The 24,126-nt window shown below is 29.5% G+C and overlaps 1 protein-coding gene and 1 pseudogene across 2 annotated transcripts; both read right to left on the bottom strand.

The window, feature by feature from the left end:
- Positions 1 to 1,760: 1,760 nt before the first annotated feature.
- On the bottom strand, positions 1,761 to 4,455 carry LOC150024834 (seed linoleate 9S-lipoxygenase-like; annotated as a pseudogene). The gene is made up of 8 exons (XR_016516188.1): positions 4,104 to 4,455; positions 3,929 to 4,014; positions 3,766 to 3,836; position 3,708; positions 3,448 to 3,483; positions 2,982 to 3,292; positions 2,629 to 2,878; positions 1,761 to 2,513 (listed from the first exon to the last, which is right to left on the bottom strand). The product of XR_016516188.1 is annotated as a seed linoleate 9S-lipoxygenase-like (transcript).
- Positions 4,456 to 11,057: 6,602 nt separating this feature from the next.
- LOC137819053 (seed linoleate 9S-lipoxygenase-like) lies at positions 11,058 to 15,106 on the bottom strand. The gene is made up of 9 exons (XM_090296242.1): positions 14,717 to 15,106; positions 14,040 to 14,335; positions 13,707 to 13,953; positions 13,335 to 13,610; positions 13,160 to 13,245; positions 12,963 to 13,076; positions 12,509 to 12,819; positions 12,148 to 12,411; positions 11,058 to 12,017 (listed from the first exon to the last, which is right to left on the bottom strand). The coding sequence occupies exons 1-9, from the start codon at positions 14,907 to 14,909 to the stop codon at positions 11,267 to 11,269; spliced, it is 2,538 nt and encodes an 845-aa protein (XP_090152368.1). The 5' UTR covers positions 14,910 to 15,106; the 3' UTR covers positions 11,058 to 11,266.
- Between the last annotated feature and the right edge of the window lie 9,020 nt (positions 15,107 to 24,126).

Below are 24,126 nucleotides of genomic sequence, written 5' to 3'. Positions count from 1 at the left end.
AAGACACTCCGACCATCAAGTCAGTCAGGGTATGAACACTCGGTTATTAGAGTACTATAGAAAATGACGTACCTGATTCTTGGAATCTGCACTATTTATATTACCTTAATGAGCATTTTTTATGGATCGGATTAAGGGGTTGGTTCGTGTTTAGGATTGTGCTAAACAATTCTTAACTATAGATTAACCCTGCTGACTTGGTTAACCCATGACTCATCGTCATGGATCGATCAACCACATATTGTCACGTGACCTTCTTATCGTGGTCGAGTGGTAAGATGATTTAGAATTCTGACTGACTCACCCAATCATCCAATCCGGTCGTACCAGGACAAAAATAATATACAATTTTGTTTGTGACCATTAGTTAAACAATAAGGTTTTTTGACATGTGAATGTTTGTTCCTGTTTGTGGTATTATATCACCCCTCTTAGTTAACATAAGGTAGCCCACAGATTAGAAGTCACGTGAAGAGCAAGGATGACGATTCATTGATTCTAGTGGCAAGAAACTAATTTTCAATGCTAAAAACGATAACAACATTCTTAATGCTATTAAAAAAAGGTTTGCTTTTAGTAAGTTCCATCATATCACATATTTTTAAACATTTCTTTTTTTTAATCAGAAAAAATGAAAAAAATAGAGATTTTAAAACATTTCTTAAAATTTAGATTTTATTTAAAGAATAAAAATTCAATTTCAATCAAACTAATAGCATGTTAATGTTTGTATAAAGAAAGAAAACAGAGGATAATAATATGTAAAAGAAATAAAAGAAAGTATAATATTTATATTAAGTATCTATATAAATGGGTGTAAACAAAATTTATACAATAATTGTTATGTGTGTGCTTCTTTTATGCTCATTTGATTATATTTTTTTATACTCAAATTATTTCTTTAATATATATATATTTTTTTTTTATCTCAAACATGAAACAGAGTAAAACGGCACATGATGAAAATGTTTTTTTTCTGGCAAATTGGTCATGTGGTCGACTAAATCAACGCATGCACTACTACCAAGGATAATAATAAAAGGTAGAACAATATTTTATCACCTCGTGGCCTTATCTTCTTAATTATATTAATATCTTTCAATGAAAGAGACTTCAAGTTGATTACAGTAAGCAATGCGACCATGGATTGTATCATTGCAAACCTCTTTCAATATTTAAATATGAATTACTATAAAGAAGACAAATTTTAATTTTCAATTATTGACTTTTACTGCGTTAAAATACAACACGTGCAACGTGGGAATTTTGTTTAATAAAAAAAGAATGAACCTATCAATGACGTGAGAAAAATTTTGACAATTTTTTTTAAGGGTGATTCATATCAGTAAAAGGATAAAAATATTAGTTTGAAAATTCAAAATAAAAGCATTTTAATTTTAATATTTGTTATTATATTATTAAAATTGGCTGTTAAGCAGGTAAAAGTATTGTCATGGTAAAGATTAAGCACAGTAAGAGTTTTGGAGAACGAAATGACATGTTTTTTTTTTAAAAAAAATAATTAAAAAGAAAATAGAAGGAATAAGAATGAGTTAGATAAAATGTAATATTATTTATGATAATAACTCTTGAATAATACAACTCAAAGGTCAAATAACAAGGTCCCATTCATAAAACAAAATCTGCTAATAAGCTTATTTATGACTTAAACAAGAACACACAATGAGGCATGTCATCACATAACATGCGTATGTTATTGAAAAGTAAAAACATGACACAAAAGAAAGCACCATGCGTGTTTAGATAGAGACACTGTTAGGGATTCCTCTGAAAGTTATCCCCTTTTAACTGGTTGGAAGAAGCACAGTGTAGGGCAAGTTGATTGGTCCAGTTCGGTTTCTAAGTTCTTGGTTAAGGTTCCTTTTAGAGATTTCATCCTCAATCTCTTTTAGGCGTTCTGTAAATGATTTGAACAAATCTTTTGCATGTTGATCAGCAGTCCAGTCCAAGCTGTCTCTTTGTCCAAGATACACCTCGTCAGATGTATGCCTTGATAGAATCTCCATCACTGTAAGATCAATAACGGTCTGGTACTTTGGAGTAATTGTTTTCAAATAAGCTTCTTCAGGATTCTTGATCATCTCATCATACTCTGGAGTTCCTTGTTTTGGGATCCATCTTCGGCTTTGTGTAGGACGGTTCAGAATGTAACCTCCATAAGGATACTGTCCAAAATTAACAGCAGCATGAAGAGCTGAAGCAATCCATATAATGGTAGTGCAAGTTTCAACCAGCTCTTGAGAAGTCTTCATTTCAGGCCATTTTGCATCTTTTAAGTCACCGTGACCCTTCTCCACAACTTCTTTCCACCATTTTTGTAATTCAGTATCTTGTTGAACTGCATCATCTTCTGAATAATACAGAGAGACGTACTCTTGTACCCAACTCTTTATACCATCCCATATTTCTAGTCCATCAACAGCATAAGGATAGTCCTTTATCGCAAGACCAAGGCCATGAGGGGCAGAGACATCCTTAACCGCCATTCCTCTAAATTAGTCAAAAGTAAAAAAAAAAAGCAGTTATTTTGATAACAAGGCTATCTCAATTTTTGCCATTCATAATTGGACACATTGATGTTTCTAATTTAATACATTTAACTTAGCTTTTGATGAGATCGTTTGGTAATGTTTGGTAATTCTTGTATGCAGCGGAAGACATCTCCAAGGAATACGGTCCAGGCAAAAAAGTTTGCTCTACAATGCCACCTGCAGTAATTAGGGATTTCCTAGCAAGTGCATTGATACTTATGGTGTCACGGAAGTGAGGATGAAGAAGTTTATAAATGGGGTGAAGTACACTGAGGTTCCTATGTGTTGCTATGGCGAATGGCTCAATCACTGCATGAGTATTTAACCTGTGACACACACCAGGAATGTTACATGTTACAACATTAAATTTATAGACTAAACATGTTTGCTTATGTATGTTGGTAGCAGATGGATTTGTTGTATGTATACCAGTGGCTTATGAGCTGATGATAGTTGGTGTCATTTACTACAACATGAGCTTTGGCCAATTGCCAAATTGTACTTTCCGCACCTTTCTCTGAAGGCAGCACCACTGTGCTCTCGGTACCCAAATAACGATCTCCACATTGATGTGGCTTGCTTAATTCAATAGCAAGTGGTTTCAATGTCCCATCATCTTTCAAGAACAAGAATGTTCTGGTGGCATAAGCCTTTGCAGAAGGAAGCTCGTTTATCTTCGTAAAATACGGCATGAATGCGTCATAGTAATCTAATATAAACAATCTCCCATGAGCCAATGCCTGTTCCACAAATTTAATTTCAGTGATCACTTTGTTAATTTCATATACCTCTGAATCTCAAACAATATCACTTCAGGTACCTCCACAAATTATTGAACTACTTTGTATATTCCCAAGATATCAAAATGTTTTATTTAGTATGTTTAGATTATCACCTCATCTACTTTGACCCTATTCATGTTGATCTCCAACTTTTCTTTTGTTTTTTTATCACAAAGAATGAAATTAAATTAAGAGGGATAAAAAGGGTATCCCAACCCTTTACAACTCCAAACCTTGTTTTAGGATCTTCAAAAAAAACGCCCCAAAACAGGAAGAGAATAACCACTACTGCATAAATAAAACTACTGCATAAATAAAAACCTACACCAGCTCCCATACTGGTTCTATTATTCTGCTGCACTGCTGCAAAGACCCTAACCAGCATTTCAACCACCAGAAACCCAACGTAATCCTTCCACCTGCTTGACAACTTTTCTTTTGTTATTGTACTTGGTTGAGTACAGTTGCAAAGTAGCTTGCATGGCGATGCCAGCTCCTCCATCTGCCATTAATAAAGATGTCCAATAATCAGAAAGAAAGGGCAAGACAATAGAATATTTCAACATATATAGTGATCTATACATTTGCACTTACTTTAAGAAGGCGAATTACAATAGGGTTTACACCGGCAATCATATCTCTCGCAAATTCTTCATCCGTCATCCATGCAAACTTGCTTTCTACACAAAATGATAAGAAAGAAAATAAAATTAACAAATAATGTAATGTGTGGAAGTAGTTACGTTGGTGTGCCAAGAGACTTAGTTACCTTTGATTACATGAGGTGTTGGGAACTCAAGGACACTTGGAGTACTATTGCCAGGGATAGATATAGGCAGATTAACGCCACCTTCATACAGTCTCTGCACTTCTTCGAAGCCATTAAATTCGTTCGTTGTGGTCTTTAAATATAAAGAGTGGAGCAAGGGTTCGACTCTTCCAAAACTTTTTTTTCTTATTTCAAGGAATTCTTTTGCTTTCATGTTACTGAAATTTTCATCTCTTGGCACATAATTATCCTCGGCTGGTTCATCGTATTCACCACCTGTCAAGACATAAATTAAGCACAGAGACACTTTCATCATCAAGAATTCAAACTTTTATACCATGTAAGTAAAACATGATAAAATGTTACTCACCATTGTTGGCCTTCACCGTGCCCTCATCCACATCGTCCCCCACTTCCAATATCTGATCTTCTGTTCTTCAAAAACGGCGATGATGCTTAACTTCGGCGATCACCGACTACGCACGCATGGAGATCGCCGCTTCATCGACCGACGATCATGTTGGCCTTCTCGACTGCGCTCCTTTCTCTTGACCATACACCAGCAGCTCTGGTCTTCTGTTCTTCAAGTGCGGTGATGATGCATAACTTCGGCGACCACCGACTACGCACGCATGGAGAACGCCGCTTCATCGACCGACAATCTCTTTGCCTCCAAAAAAACAAAGGACTGACTTGACAGAGCCTACACTATTGCACTAATTGCGCCCTACTCATTTACAACTGGTAATGCACACCAGAGGATTCATCATCCAATCAGCAAAAGAATATGTTGAATTTATGATAATTCTAGTACGATTTAAACACAAATTTAAAAAGAAGAAATACATTAATTTTTTAAAAATTGAAACTTATTGTATAAACTTTTAATATGATTATAAAAATAAAGAACAAATCATTTTGAACCACATATTGTCAATTTATATAACTCATAATTACATAATATATAAATCCGTGTTCCCGTGTCTTACCTTTTACAAGATTATACACATCTTTGTATCTTTGTGTATGTATCCATATCGTATCAGTAACCTTTCAAACAATTCACCTAATTGAGTAATAAATTTATAGTTTGTATAAATGTTTCAAAATTACCCTTAAATATTTTAAGTTTGAAAGATGTTTTTGATACATGTTAATACTTATATTCTTAAATAAAATCTAAAAAATTTATGATTTATTTCAAATATTTAATTAAAGATATTTGAGGAAAAAAAATTAGTCAGTACAAAATTATTAAATAAAAACAAATTTTAAACACAAAAAATAATTACTAATGACTAAATTAGATATTAATAAAAATTATTGATATTTTAAATAGTTTCTATTATTAATAAATTTTTAAATTAATATTTAATTTATCATTAGTTTATAAATTAGTTTATAAATTTTATTAATAATATAAATTAGTTTAGAGACTAGTAATTTTTTTAATTTATAATATAATTTAATTAATATAATAACTATTTTTTTTACACTACTTTTAATCTAATTAATTAGTTTTTGTCTAATTAATTAGTTTTTGAGTGGTGATATTTTAACACCACACACTAAAATACATACACTTCACACCTCCAATAAATTATTATTTTAATTATATATATTTTATTTTTTAATTAAAATTATTATTACAATTCATTGTAAAATGTGTGTTGTTTACTATTTTAGTGTTAAAAGAAACTTTTCTTTAGTTTTTATGGCGTTTTCCTCAACTTTTCACCATGATTGGTGGAGGAGGGTTGCCTTAAGTTAAGTGCGTTGAACTTCTAAAGAGATTGTGCAGTTCTCACGTGCGTTGAAAAACGTGTGGTTTAGGACATTAGTATAAAGTGAAATGTTAAGGGTTTGAATTACTCAATTAATTGAAATGAAATTTTGTTATAAAAAACTATTTTAATTTCATAATTAATTAGTATACTTTTATTTACAAGCATATGAATAATTAATATGGTAAATACATTTGTTAGTAATTTTCATGATGTAATGTTTATTACTGAACTAATTAAAATCATAAAATCAGTGTCACAGTTTTTAATATATTTTTTAAAAATTTTAACGGATTATTATATCTAATATTCACGTATTAACTTTTCATAAAAACTCTTGATGCAAACACGTATATATATTTATACTAACAAGAACTCAGAAGAAACAACCCCACTTGGTAAAGAAGTTCAGCAAAAGCAAAGCTTAACATTCTTATATTAACATGCCCCCACCACGGATGTATGGGATGAATGTAAAAAACATGCTACTGGACCTCAAGTTAACAAGGCTAAGGACCAAGGAAAAAAGGTGTGCAGAATTCATTTATAGGATAAACCATTTAAAATTGGTAGAGAAGCTTTCCGCAAGGGAGCTTAATGAGATTGATTCCAGGATTACCACTGTTGTAATCGCAGCCCCTCCAGCATCATAAACTGATTGAACGTAAACTTATGCTTCATCTGTTCCAACATATCATCTCCTTACATGCTCACTATATTGATACCACCCACCCACTAGTCCTTTACATCTTCCTTAGCAGATCATCATCAGTTAGCACCCTACTTCCTTGCATTTGGATAAAGTTCTACCTGCAAAACCTACAAATAAAAGTTAACTAACAAAAACTGTCTCTGACTGCTGATATGTAGAGTCTTTCTTCTTGCTCCAAAGCTAGTTTTAGGCAACCCTTGACCAAAACATAAGGAAGCCATCTAGATAATGGCAAATATTATCATGACATGGTTGGACTTTATCAAGAGACAAGACAAGCTCTAAGTCAAGACACATACTTACCCAAATGGTAGTAAAGGGGACCCATTATTTATGGAAGCACATGAATAAACATATTTTTCAAGGAGGGGTGATCGATCTTTCGGAAGTGTTCACTTTGGCACAATTAAAGGCTTGGTCTTGGTAACTTCTAAAACTGTTTCTGCTAGTTTTATTTACTCTTAGTGGTGCATTGATCCTAGGGTTGGTATGTTTTCAATAAAGTGAGCTTTTATAATAGTTACTCCTTCGGTTGGGTTGTTTGTTGTTTGTTGTTCTAAGCTTTTATTGTTCTTTTTGTCCCTTGTGATTGCAAAGAGATTGTATTGGGTTTGGTTTTGAGTTTGTACGGGTTAAATTTGAATTTGTACGTGTTAGTTTTGAAATTGTATGGGTTAGTCTTGAAAGTGTACGGGCGGTACGGGTTTTTAGTGGTAGATTTGTTTGTCTCTCTATTTGTTGGTTTGGTAGACCAGAGAAATTGTCTCATATTTTTTAAGTATGTATAAGGGTTGAATCACCGGTTCCTCTTATTCAAACCTTTTTGCTGATAAAAAAAAGGGACCCATTAATCCAACCCTGAGCTCCTCTTCTTCTTCCGTGTTGATGTTATATATGAATCATATTAAACATAATTCTTGTTTTTTTATATTAATAGAAAAAAATATATATATAAACATAAAGACTAAAGACTCATCATAACCTGAAAATTAGCAAACAAGAAAAAAAAGAAAAGTACAAAGTGGTAGCTTTAAAGAAAGGAAAGAATAGATTACCTAACGAATAACAAAGTCACGGACACGACGGTGACAGCGACAGTTGCGTTGAAGCTTTTCTTTACTCTTCCTGCTATTTCTTGGACGCCTCTCGCCGTCATCCTCAGAATCCTAACATCGACTTCATGATAAGATAAGAGTAAAAGAACTCTAGTTCCCAGTCGTATTCCATTTCTCCGATCAGTAAACGAAGAAAAAGAAGATAAAGGAAAATCTAACTTGTATAGTTTTATACTAACACGTCAACGCCAACTGACCAAGGAACCGTTGACCAATGTATAATTTTAAAACTAAAAACATAATTAAATTATATTTAATCAAATATTAAAAAATTAACTGTAATGGTTTTCAATACTTACTTAAATTATTAACAGCGACTCCCAATACTTAATTTCAAGAACTAAAATTAATTTTTGTATTTAAATAATAAAAAATCACATAAATTAAAAATATATTTAAATTATACTTAAATATGTGGAGTCGACAAAACACATGTTTTTTTATTGCAGGATTGCCTGGTTAGTCTGGAATCAGTGTTATACATGGTTAGGGATTGCGTCGGTTGACCATGTTGTCCCAACAACTCACTTCTTGCATTTTAATTTGCTAAATGCTCTGTCCAGGTTATGGAAGCACAGGAATAAACATATATTCCAAGGAGGGGGATCGATCCTTCGGAAGTGTTCACTTTGGCACAATTAAAGGCTTGGTCTTGGGTAACTTCTAAAACTGTTTATGCTAGTTTTACGCATTGATCCTAAAGCTTATATGTTTTCAATAAAGTGAGCTTTTATAAGAGTTACTCCTTGGGTTGGGCTATTTGTTGTTCTAAGCTTCTGTTGTTCTTTTTGTCCCTTGTTGTGGGTGCAAAGAGATTGTATTGAGTTTGGTTTTGAGTCTATTTGGGTTTGTACGGGTTAGATTTGATTTTGTACAGGTTAATTTTGATTTTGTACAGGTTAATTTTGATTTTGTACGGGTTAGTTTTTTGAAATTGTACGGGTTTTTTAGTGGTAGATTTGTTTGTTCTATCTGCTGGTTTGGGAGACCAGAGAAATTATCTCATTTTTTAGGTATGTATAAGGATTGAACCACCCTTAAGTGGTTCCTGTTATTCAATCATTATTGCTCTGATAAAAAAATACTTAAATATGTTTTTTTAAAATATTATCATATTTTACATATTTATTTTCTGAAGATACTTTTTATTTATGCTATCTATTTTTTGTCACATACTTATTATTTATTTTTATTTCATAAATCAATATTGTTTGGTGCTTTTGATTGCTTTCATTTACCAGGTCAACTCTAATTCTTGCTGTATGTTTGTTTTGCATTAGTGATTTATCATTAAAATTAGTAACATTTGCTTTTGACGTGTACTATAATACTATTATTTGATGTTTTTTAATTGTTTATGAAAGTGTTTTCATAATTTGTTTTGCTTTTAGTTTTGATTTATATTTTAGAATTTTTACATAATTTTTCTAAATATAATTTTTGTTTACCACATTTTTTAAATATTGTAAATAGAAGACGAAGAATGACCATTGAACAAAGGACAAATGAGCTATCTACATAAAACAGAACTTATAAAGAAAGGAGATTGAAATCTATTCGACATCTGGCTCGATCAATCAATAATGCAGATAACAAACATGTTATATAACACAACAAATTTTTTTTTATAGTTTTATAGATTCATTCATTCATTTAACTTGACATTTGAAGGATCTAATTATAATGAAGCAGGACCAATTAACACACATGTTACTGAACCTGGTTAGTACACTTTTATGCATAAGATGTCAATTTTCAAAAAGTATTTAAAAAGACAGTTGAAATATCTATACGAAGAAAAACTTATAGAGAAAGAAAAAAACAATACTATTGATATGACAAATATTGTTTCAGGAAGGAGATTGTCATCTATTCGACATTTGGCTCGGTCAATAAATGATGCAGGTAACACATATTTTTGCTTTAAATTGTTCTATGTAATTTTATTCATTTATTTAACTTCACAGGTTCTACTTTTACTCCACAAAACTTTCAAGGATCAAATGATAATGAAGCAGGACTAAGTAATACAAATGTCATTGACATTGAACATGGTTAGTATATTTTTATCGCAATATTTACGTGATGGAAGTTCAATGAAATACTTCACTTTTTTGAAAAATTATTACACATGTAGGAAGGCAACAAAGATTTCGACGGATACATAACTGTGCTCGAAATTTTAGAAACACTGTTGCGATGGTAATGTTTCAATTGTCAACTCCGACTACATGTGCACATTGTCATGCACGATTATTTTACCATGAATCACGTGATATGTGTTGCTCAGGTGGAAAAGTATTACTTCCCCATGTTACTGCTCCGGATGAGTTGGTTCAAATATTTTCTGGTTGTTCTTCTGAAAGTAGACATTTTAGACAACATATTAGAAGTTACAACCATGTGCTTTCATTCACTTCACTTGGTGTTCATATGGATGAAAATATAGTTGCAACTGGTCGTGGTATATATAGTTTTCGTGCTCAAGGTGCAATGTATCAAGGATAAGGACTCAAACCTAAATCTCAAAAAATCAAACACTTTACATGTTTCAAACCTAGATATTGGAAAACAAAATCTGAAGAAAGAACTTTGACTACATGCTAATTGATCTGAAGAATCCGAAGAATTTCTGAAAAGGTTTATTTTTTTTGGAAGTTGTGTTAAGGTAAATTTGATGCAACATATAGGTGTACTTCAGCATGGACTACTTTTATTTATGATGCAGCAAACCAAACCCAGCAGTAATATTGAGAAAAAAAATATCTTTTGGCATTATGGTTTAAAGAAACACAAATTTTCCAGGTTGACTAATTTTTGTTTTGCTTATTTTTGAGAATGACTACCTGAAAAGGACTATTTTGTTATGGTCGACACTGTTGAAATATTTTTAATATTCTATTTATATATTCTTTTTATTAATAAAATAAAATAAATAATTTCAAACTTTATGTTACTATGTAAAATTGAATTAAACTCAAAAATTATTTCTTATATATATATATATATTTTTTTTCTTTTTTTTTAATCTGTCACATGAAATAGAGTAAAAGGGCACATGATGAATTTAAAATGATTTTTTCTCTGGCAAATTGGTATATGGTCGACTAAATCAAGGGACGCACTACTGCCAAGGATAATAATAAATGTAGAGCAATATTATATGACCTCGTGGCCTTATCTTCTTAATTATATTATTATATAATTAAAATTGGCTGTTAAGCAGGTAAAAAGTATTGTCATTGGTAAAGATTAAGAACATTAAGTCTTTAAAATTGGAGAACGAAATCACATGTATTTTTTTTTTTTTAAAATAATTAAAAAAAAATAAAAGGAATAAGAATGAGTTAGATAAAATATAATATTATTTATGATAATAACTCTTGAATAATACAACTCAAAGGTCAAATAACAAGTTCCCATTATTTATGAGGGTACAAAAGGTGGACCAAAACAAATGTGACTTAAATAAGAACACAGAATGAGGCATACACATAACATGCCTATGTTATTGAAAAGTAAAAACATAACACAAAAAACCACCATGCGTGTTTAGATAGAGATACTGTTAGGGATTCCTCTGAAAGTTATCCCTTTTTCACTGGTGGGAAGAAGCACAGTGTAGGGAAATTTGATTGGTCCAGTTCGGTTTTTGAGTTCTTGGTTAAGGTTCCTTTCAGAGATATCATCCTCAATCTGTTTTAGGCGTTCTGTAAATGATGTGAACGCAACTTTTGCCTTTTGATCACCAGTCCAGTCCAAAGTGTCTCTTTGTCCAAGATATACCTCGTCAGAAGAATGCGTTGATAATAACTCCAACACTGAAAGATCAACAACTGTCTGGTACTTTGGAGTAATTGTTTTCAAAAATGCTTCTTGAGGTTTCTTGCTCATCTCATCATACTCTGGAGTTCCTTCTTTTGGGATCCATCTTCGGCTTTGTGTAGGACGGTTCAGCATATAACCTCCATAAGGATACTGTCCAAAATTAACAGCGGCATGAAGAGCTGAACCAATCCATATAATGGTAGTCAGAGTTTCAACCAGCTCTTCAGAAGTCTGCATTTTTGGCCATTGTGCAGCTTCTAAGTCAGGGTGACCTTTCTCCACAACTTCCTTCCACCAATTTTTCAATTCATCATCTTGTTGAACTGCATCATCATCTGAATAATACAGAGAGACGTACTTTTCTACCCACGACTTAATAGCATTCCATATTTCTAGTCCATCAACAGCATAAGGATAGTCCTTTATCAAAAGTCTAAGCCCATTTGGGACAGAGTCATCCTTAACCGCCATTCCTCTAAATTAGTCAAAAGTAAAAAATAAATAAGTTATTTTGATAAGAAGGCTATCTCAATATTTGCCATCAGCATGACATTTTTACCATAATTGGAGACATTGATGTTTCTAATTTAATACGTTTAATTTACCTTTTGATGAGATCGTTTGGTAATGCTTGGTCAGTGAAAACCCAATTCTTGTATACAGCGGAAGACATCTCCATAGCATACGGTCCAGGCAAAAAAGTTTGCTCTATAATGCCACCTGCAGTAATTAGGGATTTCCTAGCAAGGGCATTGATATTTATGGTGTCACGGAAGTGAGGATGAAGAAGTTTATAAATGGGGTGAAGTACACTGAGGTTCCTGTGTGTTGCTATGGCAAATGGCTCAATCGCTGCATGAGTATTTAACCTGTGACAGACACCAGTAAATGTTACAACATTAAATTTATAGAGTAAATATGTTTGCATATGTATGTTGGTAGCAGATGGAGTTGTTATGTATATACCAGTGGCTTACGAGCTGATGATAGTTGGTGTCATTTACAACAACATGAGCTTTGGCCAATTGCCAAATTGTACTTTCAACACCTCTGTCTGCAGGCAACACCACTATGCTCTCGTTTCCCAAATAACGATCTCCACATTTATGTGGCTTGCTTAATTCAATAGCAAGTGGTTTCAATGTTCCATCATCTTTCAAGTACAAGAATGTCCTGGTGGCATAAGCCTTTGCAGAAGGAAGCTCGTTTATCTTCGTCAAATAAGGCATGAATGCTTTATAGTAATCTAATATGAATAATCTTCCATCAACCAATGCCTGTTCCACAAATTTAATTTCAATGATTACTGTTAATTTCATATACCTCTGAATCACAACAATATAATACTAGAAAGAATATTTCCAAATCCAACTATTTAAAGAAAATATTGAACTACTTTATAGTACATTTATATTATCACCTCATCTACTTTGACCTCATCCATGTTGATCTCCAACTGTTCTTTTGTTATTGTACTGGGTTGAGTACAGTTGCAAAGTGGCTTGTATGGCGATATGCTTATGATATCTTCCAACTGCCATTAATAAAGATGTCCAATGATCAGAAAAAGAAAGGGCAAGACAATAGAATAATTCAACATGAGATATTTGCACTTACTTTAAGACGGCGAATTACAACAGGGTTTACACCCGCAATCATCTCTCTCGCAAATTCTTCATCGGTCATCCATGCAAACTTGCTTTCTATACAAAATTATAAGAAACAAAATAAAATTAACAAATAGTGTAATGTGTGGAAGTGGTTACGTTGGAGTGGGAAGAGACTAAGTTACCTTTGATTACATTAGGTAGTGGGAACTGAAGGACACTTGGAGTAGCATTCCCAGTGATAGATATAGGAAGATTAACGCCACCTTCATACATTTTCTGCACTTCTTCGAAGCCATTAAATTCGTTTGTTGTGGTCTTTAAATATAAAGAGAGGAGCAAGGGTTGGATTCTTCCTAAAGTTTCTTTTCCTAATTCACGGAATTCTTTACCCTTCACGTTACTGAAACTTTCATCTCTTGGCACATAATTATCCTCGGCTAGTTCCTCGTATTCACCACCTGTCAAGACATAAATTAAGCATTGAGACAGTTTTTATCATCAAGAATTCAAACTTTTACACCATGTAATTAAAACATGATAAAAATGTTACTCACCATTGTTGTTATTGTGGATGAGTTTTCTCCCAGTTCTAACCCTACGAGGGTAGGGATATTTCGGGCCTCCAAGAACTGGGTGATCTTCTTGTTTATCGATGGGTAGAGTGCCCAGATCATTATAGACATCATAGTCATAAATCCTATCCCCTTTCTCACGCTTTCCAGTTCCATCTCCCTTTAAATTCTGTAACTCTTCTTCTCTGTACTTTTGTAATGTCACTGGTGTCCCTTTAGGAAGATATGGCTGCAACACATAGTTTTTCACAAAGATATAGTTTTCTCATTTAAATTAAGAATGGAAATAACAAATGCTCGTGATATTTGACTTACAATGTTGGCAAAGAAAATGCGACCTGTTTTGTGGTCATTATGAACCCACGAGTTACACACAAAGTGGATATTGTTTTGGTCGTGGTCACTTGTTGGATATTCAAGAGTCAAACTGACAAGGAAGAACTCATCACTCATTAGGTTTGTAACGTAGAATGCTCCTGGAATTCCCATTTCATTATGATCCCATTCAAAATAAATATCAAACTCCTCCTTTGTGCCCTCCAAGGTTCGTAACACAGAAGCTTTATTCTCCAAGTGGCTATCCTTTCCCACTTTCCCAGCCACATTTGTTGCTGCAAAATGCATACGAGTCAAAATCCAAAAATAATTGTAAGGTTTTTTTTTTAACTAGATTCTTTGTTTTTTTTTTAGGTTTTGTAAGTTTAGGTTGTTTATAAGGGATTTGGTGAAAATTATCTATGTATAATTTTTACTTGCTGATAAAAAAAAGTACATCAGCAAAGATTGTTTTTACAGTATCATTTGATTTCAAATCACCATATAGGATATGAACTACTGCTTTTGATAAAACATAACTTTTAACTGTAAATTATAAATCATGTTACAAATTATAAACATAACTATTTTTGAAGCATTGATGAGATGAAAACTTTTAACTGATAATGCATAGTGTGAAGCTGAAAGGAAAAACATGAGAAAGAGAGAAGACTAACGATGATCTTGTGAGTTGGTACTACTAATCAACTTGAAAGACACAGATTTAGTGATATCATCGACAAAAGAGTTAATTAGCTTGAAGCCAGTGCCAATGAGAGCCTTAGGGTTGGTTAGGGTTTCAACCAGAGTCTTCCGAATCAACACCACCTTCCCCTTCACCAACTTCACCTTCACCACTATTGAACTCATTGCTATAGCAACGATAGTTTCTTATGAATCTGTGATATTTCAGACTTCTGAGTTGTGAGAAAGCTAAGGCTGTCTCAGCTATTTATACACCAAACTATGTGATGCTTCTATTATAGTATAATCGTAGATCTAAGATGATAATAAATATCCTTGTTTTCTTTTTATCAATGAATAAATAAAATTAAGACCACACATTCAAACCTTAACAATTAAGCTTCTAATAAATATCATTGTATTAATGAAGGAGGAAGTTTCTTTTGAAACCACCCAAAAATTATTTATTTCATGGTTGTCGATGTACCCCTCTAATAATCTAGTAAAAGTAAATGGTGTGAACAAAATATTTTAATGAAATTGAACAATGTTTTTTTTTTTATAACAAGTTGCTTCTATATAGTTTCTTGACTTATTTATTATTACAATTAAAATAAAAAATTGTAATTAATTTATTTAGGAAATGAATGGTACGTATAACCAACAGGATGACAATGAGCCTAGAATATGGGAGTTTGATTATATTTGTTTCTATTTTAGAAATAAAAATTTGTACTTTGGGTTTTATATATGTGGTGGATATAAATTTTGTCTCTTATCATTATTGGGTTTGGAGTATACTTATCTCCATTTAAATATTTTTCCTTACAATAAATTAAAAGTTATAATGCAGAAAATATGATCACTCTTTAATGTGGAAATGACATATATATTTTTCTTTATATGAGAATGACACATTATTTTATTCAAACAGATGTGAAAGCAGAAAGAAGACTTGCAATTTATTGTTTAACAACTATTTGTTAAACAATAAATTTAAATATTTAAGTATACTCATCTTCATTTAAATATTTTTCCTTACAATAAATTAAAGTTATAATCCAGAAAATATGGTCACTGTTTAATGTTGAAATGACATATTTTTCCTTATATCAAAATGAAACATATTATTTTATTCAAACAGATGTGAAAGCAGAAAGAAGACTTGTAATTTATTGTTTAACAACTATTATTTGTGTACACAAAGGATCTATAAAATAAAACTCAAGTCAGCTGTTGTTGGAGGATTTATGTATAATAAGTCTCTAAATGGTGAATTTGATAAGAGTGAGATGTTTTATCATCAAGAGATATGAGGAAATATCTATGAGATAAGATTATAATTAATTTGGCTAAGGAAAGAAAAAAAAAAGAGAGAATGTAATGTTTTTTTTATCAGAAAAAACAAATAAATAAATAAAAGAATTTCAGATATATTTTAACACTTATACAAAAATACCAACCTAAAAGAATGTAAAAAGAATGTAATGTTAATCTCTCTTTTTTTTTCTCTCATAATCTTCTGGTAATGGGTTGTAATAGTATCAAGGACTCCATTTATATAATTATTTTCATTGATAAACAAATAATTATATAAAGTTTTAAAATATCAAATACAAGAGGATTTCAATAATTCAAAAATGAAGAATAAGCATGAGAACAATATAAGGACAAATATCTATAAACTTATTTGTACTTGATTTAAAATATCAAATATATATACCATTAATTATTTGACCTATCCCATTTTTTATTCATTAACATCATAATAAATCCATACAATATCGATAAATTGGATTTTATTTTGTGATTTCTAATAACCAAATTATATAATTACAACACATTAAGGGTAGTTATATGAACACATGTGTCTACTTTCAATAATCAAAACAAAAAGTCAATTTATATCTCTTATAATAAAATATTTAGATGATGTGCACGATCTATAATATTTTTTTTTCTACCTCTTTAGTCAAACCTACCTTTGTTGTTGTCATTTTGGTTTGCAACTAGTTGCCATTCTATACCCTATATTTGTTTACCGAAATGCAATAAATTTATAATAGTTGATTAATACACAATTTCAAGAGCTAAAATATTATTTTTTTCCAATGAATTTTTTTTTATAAGAACTAATTACATTAAATAAAATTAAATAATTAAGGAAAGTTCCAACCCTATATACAAAAGTGATTAAATATATTCAAATTAGAATTCATTACTACCCAAAAACAAACCATCTAAAAAAAACCTATATACATTATATATGCAACCATAAAAACTCAAAAGATAAGGTAAAAAGATAAGGTATTGATGCAACAATTAGCCAAAAATAGACCAAAACCACAAATAGTCTAAAGTACTTAGTTTGCAACTAAAGTAACCAAAATCTAAAAAACACTACACTATACACTTTTGCAAGTATGTATTTGGTGTGTTCCAATGAATGTGATCATTCTTATTCAACATAAATGATTAAGGGTAAGTTGGATATAAAGTTTTAAACTTTTTTTGAAGTTATTTCTACTAAAAATATACAAATTATTAAAAAAATTCTAAAAAACTTTTGAAAATTTTGTATCTAAGGCTTTGATTTTTATTCTATATCTCCTCTCATGCAATCTCTGAACACGGGAAGGTTTTATTATACCCAAATCTTAAACCACCAATATTATAAAAAAAAAATAGATGAACAAAAAGAAAAAAAAAAGACAAAGGAAGAAGAATATTTTTTTTTACTTGGATTAAATTAGAGAGTCTGAATATATATACAATACACTCATTTTAGGTTTAGTTAAAGAGAAAAAATATAAAACAAAGAATTATAATTTTTTTTATCAGCAAATAAAAAAAAATTAGGAAGTACTTATGGGATGCTCCAATCCTTATACATTACAGAAAAAAAAAAGCCACCTAAAAATCACCAAAATAGTTAACTATTATTTAGCTAAAACATTAGTAGCTAATGATCAGATATCAATTTATAAACTATTATATAAAGTGTTGGAGATCTCACATTGACTAAATATTAGAGTATTTCATTTTATATAAGTGAGTGCAAACCTTACCCCATAAATAGGTTTTATGAGATTAAATTAGGCTTAAAGTCCACTTTGTAATATAAAGTTCTATTAATAATATAAACTATTTTTGATACCAATAACTTTTTGAGTTTATAAAATGATCTCAATTTTAATTAAATAATAATTAATTATTTTGATTTCTAAAATTAATAAATTCTCTAGATTTGGGAAGACATGGACAAAGGGAGATTTAGTGTTGTCTAAGTAGCATAAAAAATATTCCATTTAATTTATTTTACTTTTTACCGATAAAAAAAATAAATACTCCTCATAATATACATTTTTTTATGTTATTCAGACTACATCTCTTTTTCTTAAATTTTTTTTTATTCAAATCAATTTGTATGGTTATTATAAAACCTTCATTTGAATCTTTTAACGACTTCACATTCTTTAACATTTTCATAAGAATATTCAAGAATTGAAGATCCATATCCATGGTTAAATTTAATAACGTTAATAAAAGATGAGTGTACAAATATAAGCCTACAGATTGAAAGATAAGGAGTAATGAACCGGAATAATTTTGTTAATTTATTAATTCTCGTATTCTCTTTGCATTATGAACGTAGATAATCGTATATTTAATTAATAGTGACATATAAAGAAAATAAACACTTAAATTTATTGGAATTGTAAAATGACTTATATAAAAGACTAACTTTTCTCCTCAACTATCTCTTACAATACTTATATAATTTATTTATTTATTTTATTCTCATTTAAAATGAAAATAATTTGGTAATCCAATTGTCTAGGAAATTATAAAATTAGGGTTGGAGATTTTTATATGACTAAAGCACTGTACTGTAAAAAAGTTGAAATATTTTTGAAGTAATCTGTATTTATTAATTTTTATTATTGATAAAAAGATTTTTATTATTAATAAAAAAAACTAAATTTAAGTATCAATCAGAATAAGTAAATTGTAATATTTAGATTATTTCCTAATCCAAATTCATATCTTCAATAGTGCAAGAGTGAGGATTTCTTCAACATATATCTATTTTCTGGAAAAACAACTTTATTAAATATATGTTTGGATATAACTATTTCTGTAAAATGTTTTTACTAGAATTAATATAAAAAAAAGTCATTAAAATCCTTTCAAAAATATTGTAACTAAAGCTTCGAATTTTATTCTATATCTTCTTGTCATGCAATCTCTAGAAAACGCATGGATAGAAAAATTATCCTATGCAGAAAATTAATAACTATAATCAGAGATTTAGCAACCCCATAATTCTTAATTTATTTATTTGAAATCCCAAATTACTTAGATATATAGTTAAAATTAAAATATATAAATGGATATAATTTTTATTTTATTAAGTAAATTTTGTAAATTTGACTTAGATTTTAATTTTAATTTTTAAATAATATCCAAGTGATTTATACGAGTTCTTCTTTGTTCCTATATTTTAGGTTCTACTTAAATTCTATTTTAATGTTACCTTAAAAAAATTGACATGGTTGACATTTTAAGAAAAATAATCCAAAAAATTCTCTGGCAACCGCGATCCGAGTGATTTATACGAGGTCAAAACGTGTTTTTTTTTTCTTTTTCCTCAATACTCGTAGAAACACATGGCATCGCCGTGAATTTTTTTAATATAATTAAAAGTAATAATAATTATAATAATTTTTTTTATTACCAAGTATAATATTAAAAATAAAATTATAAAAATATAAACCTTTATTATTTTCATTTAATATGATTTTTTTATCAGCAATTAAAATAGTTGTTGTTGCAGAAAGTTTGCAACTGGCCTAGTAAAGCATCTCATCAGTTTAGTTGAAATTTAACTTATATTATTGACCAATATTTATTTGGGTTCGTAATAAAATAGACGAATATATTTATTATTATGATTAGGAGTAGTGCCTTCATCATGGGACCTTTATAGATGTGACTTAAGATAAGAAAGAAATAATTTTGTGGGTCATGGTAAATGTGCAAAAGTTGTGACAATAAGAACACGTCTTTGAAAAATAGGAAGGAATATTGAAATAAAAATGTAAATATTTTTTTAATATAAAATAAGTATTAAGGTAACAAGTAACTATGTATTGGCGTCATATCTTTTGTATATTAATTAAATAATTTTTTATAAAAACAAAAATTACATGATATTAAATTATTAAATAACAATTATACATAATTGAAATTTTATAATAATTATAAAATTTACTCTTTTTTAAATGATGAGAGAAAAATATTTTGGTGATTTTAGTGAATTTGGTAGATATAGAACGAATTTAATTATTGAAAGAAAGAAGGTAAATTTATGTAGTGAAAAAGAGTATTTCAAATAAAACAAATTTAAGAACTAAAAATATAGAAGAGAAGGTAAGTTTTTAAAGTTATTCATTAAACTAAGGATTTACATGATTGAATATTCATAATAAGTGATGACAAAAAATAAGTTATAAATAATTGATTAAAAAATAGTAAAAAAAATTAAATGTATACTTTACAAATGATTTAATTCGATAAAATTTAACGTTTATATTTCCTAGAATGCAATACATTGTTTGAAAAAAAATCATATAAAAAAATGTATGTGTAATTGAGATTGGGACGAAAAATAATTGATTTTCTTTTCAAATGAAATAAAAGATCAAATTTGGTTAAAACGTTTTTTCGTTACATTTTGGTTAAAACAATTTTTTTTTTATAAAAGGATTGGATCCCATAAATAATCTAATCTAATTTATTTTATTCATTATTTTTTAATAAAAATAATAATAAAAAATGACTAAAAAGTGATTAATTAGTCTTTTAACACTACAAGAAAATCATGAAATAGAAACCAGTTTTTAGATACCAAAATAATTAGTTGCAATAGTAACTAAATTAGAGACATTTTAGAAACTAAAAAAAAAATTGGTTTCTATATTAGTTTCTATTATTGTTAAATAGTTTCTAAATATGTATGTAATTAGCAACCAAGAATTTAGAGACCAAATTTAGAAACTAAATAATTGGTAGTTAAAAGTTTGGTTGTTAATTAGATACCAATTTAGAAACTATTTAACAATAATAGAAACTAATTTAGAAACCAATTTTTTGTTTAGTTTCTAAAATGGTCTCTAATTTAGTTACTATTGCAACTAATTATTTTAGTCTCTAAAAATTGGTTTCTATTTCATATTTTTCTTGTAGTGTAAGTTATCTAATAAACTAACTTAAAATTAACTTAATATAAGCAATAATAAAACTAAGTATAGCAATGATAAAAGGTATCAAGATTAAAGTTCACCAATTTCAATCTATATATTCATTCAAATATTCGGTTTATTAAAAGTTCAAAGCCTTATAAACCAATTCCTTGATTTTAAAAATTCTAAAGTGTCTATTACAATAATTGATTGCTCAAATCATCATAAGAAAATCCAACAAAACCCTTGCTTTAAGTTAAAAAATTGATTCAACTAATAATTTAAAATTTGTCCCTAACATTCAAAAATATTAGATGATTTGATTCAACCCATATTTAAGATCTATCTTCTAACATGAACCTAAATCAATTGTTAAAGGATGCATGATGAGTTCATCTTATTATTAACAACAAAATCAAATCATTAAAATTAAATAAAAAGACATCATATACATAAATCATAAGCATTATTATTGAAGAGTTGGATATATTACATCCAATCTCAATACAAGAGAAGTTTAGTTACTGAGAATAATGAGCACCATATTAATTACACAAATGTTGTAGTTAATATGAAAATTCAATTACATTAAATTGTTTATTGTTTTATAAATTACTTGATGTTTATATAATTGTTATTTGATACTTTATTTTAAAATTTATATAATTATAATTTCTTCTTGAAAATTAGTATTGAATTAAATAAAATGTGTATTTTTTTATATTAAATCTGTAATAATATAATACTTTTACTATTACTTTTAATTTTTAAAAGAAAATTATTTAATTAATATAATGAAAATACATTTTTTTATCAGCAATGAATAAATCACTACAAAAAAATTATGAAATAAAAACCAATTTTAGAGACAAAAAATAATTAGTTGTTATAACGATTAAATTAGAGACCATTTTAAAAATAATTTAACAATAATAAAAACTAATATAGAAACCAATTTTTTTTTTTAGTTTCTAAAATAGTCTCTAATTTGTAGGAGACTATGCAGATGCAGTTTTTGTTGTTTGTAGGAGGATTTTGGGATTTCTTTGTAATTGTTGGAACTAGTTTTTAATATGTATGAAATGGAATTAGAGATAGTGTCGGATTTCATGATTTATGTATACGGGTTGAGATACCCCTAAAGTACCTCTTTTATTTTATTTTATTCTTTGTTGACAAAAAAAATCTCTAATTTAATCATTATAATAATTAATTATTTTTTATTTTTTAAATTAATTTGTATTTCATGATTTTCATAATGAATAAATTAAAAGAGACATTTACGGGGTATTTGAACTCGACTTCAAAAATACAAACCGAAAACAAATTGTAGCAAGCTGCACCTTAAAGAAATAGGCCAAAACTTAATCTACCATTGCAATAAAATCAGCTATTGGACATAAATACACCAATGCACCAATATAATTAAGATAGTATTACAACATATGTATGGGAATACTTATTATGTGAAAAAAAAATGAAATACAAATTTTATAATAAATAAAAATGACAAGAAAAATAAGCATTAAATTTTACATTTAAAAACAAAGGCAAAAATACAGTCAAATCCGACTTGATCCCTAATTATAATGTATATACGAAATCACATGTTTTTTTAAAAAATAATTAAAGAGAAAAAAAAGACCGGGAAAGGAATTAGTTAGATAAAATGTAAATATATAATATTCATGATAATAACTCTCGAATAACAAACTCAAAGTTCCCTGTCATATAAAAGAAAACATTATGAGCTCAAAGTAACTGACTTAAATAAGTTAATTAAGTAAGGTAACTATCACCAATTCACTATATATTTACTTACTGGTTTAAGTACAGTAACTGCAATGAACACATTATTGTATATATCTTTATTCCATCAAGGGGTATGTCTTCAGCATCACTGGCTTTGTCTTCAGCACGAGCACTAGGTTGGTCTTCAGCAGAAGGAATTACTACTGACCAATGATTTACTTTGTGCACTTGTTCTTGCAGAATTCTAATTTCCTTATGCAGATCACATAGCCTCTTGACATTGGTCATAATTTGCTTTTGGGAAATTTCATGTTGTTGAAGAATTGTTTCCCATTCACTAAAAGAAGGGCCAGTACATTCATGTTTTTCATGTGAACTAACACATACGGCTTCAATAACAATATCCAGCCTTCGTTCTTCTTCAGTCAAGGGCCATTCCCATGAAATCTGAAATACAAAATTATTTATTATGATAAACAAATTAAGGCAAAACTATCAACCACAAAGTTAACAATATAATCTACCTCAGCTGATAAAAAAGCATCATGTATCTTTCTTAACCGAAGGTTTACGCACGATCATTGCAAAAATCGAGGAAAACGAGAATTATTTTCCGCTTTGCCAAGCCCAACATGTTCAACTGCCCACAGCTGTTGCACAAAAACATTAGTGAATAAAAACCTTCGTTTTAAGATTATGAACATTACATTATATCGTCCATTGTCCTGAATTTTGAACATACCTGCAATACAACAACACAACCAACTAAGTATATCTCACACAGATTCTTTTGTTGGTAATATACTTTGGAAGCCCGAGTTATACTGGAAACAACTGATTCATGAACTACACCCCCCAATTGTACATGTGGAGTGCATCTAAATTGTCTAAAAGTCTAAAAGGAAAGCTACAAAAATTCTTATAACTCCTAGGAAAATAAAAAACAACAAATGAAAGCAAAATGGTTAACCTACAAAAATCATCAACATTTTGTCTCAGCCTAAATTTTTCATCAGTCATTTTCTTCATAATATTACGTACATTAATGTCCTCTCCGTCAAACAACTGATTCACCAACGCTTCTGTATCATCCTCTAAATTTACAACTTCCCCCCCAACACGCAATCCCAGTCCCACACATATATCCATAAGTGATAAAGGAACTAATTTTTCCCTAAACATAAAACTTTGCTTACTCCCATTCCATCTACTTAGGAGTTCTCTTAGAATAGTAATTGATATTTGCATTATGTCTTCTACTTCAGCAATCCACTTAAAAGGAGTTTGTTGTATCCTTTCTCGTTGAAAAGAAGTCAACCTACGATTCACTTCAACAATGTACTCCGTTTGCACTGTGTGTCTCACTCTAACCTAGAAATTCAAAGCACACTATAATTAATATTTAA

Source organism: Phaseolus vulgaris, chromosome 10 (genome assembly GCF_051622355.1).
Source record: "Phaseolus vulgaris cultivar YP4 chromosome 10, ASM5162235v1, whole genome shotgun sequence".
Lineage (NCBI taxonomy): Eukaryota > Viridiplantae > Streptophyta > Magnoliopsida > Fabales > Fabaceae > Phaseolus > Phaseolus vulgaris.
The sequence above is the reverse complement of the archived record's forward strand: the minus strand, read 5'-3'. Positions and strand labels throughout refer to the sequence as shown.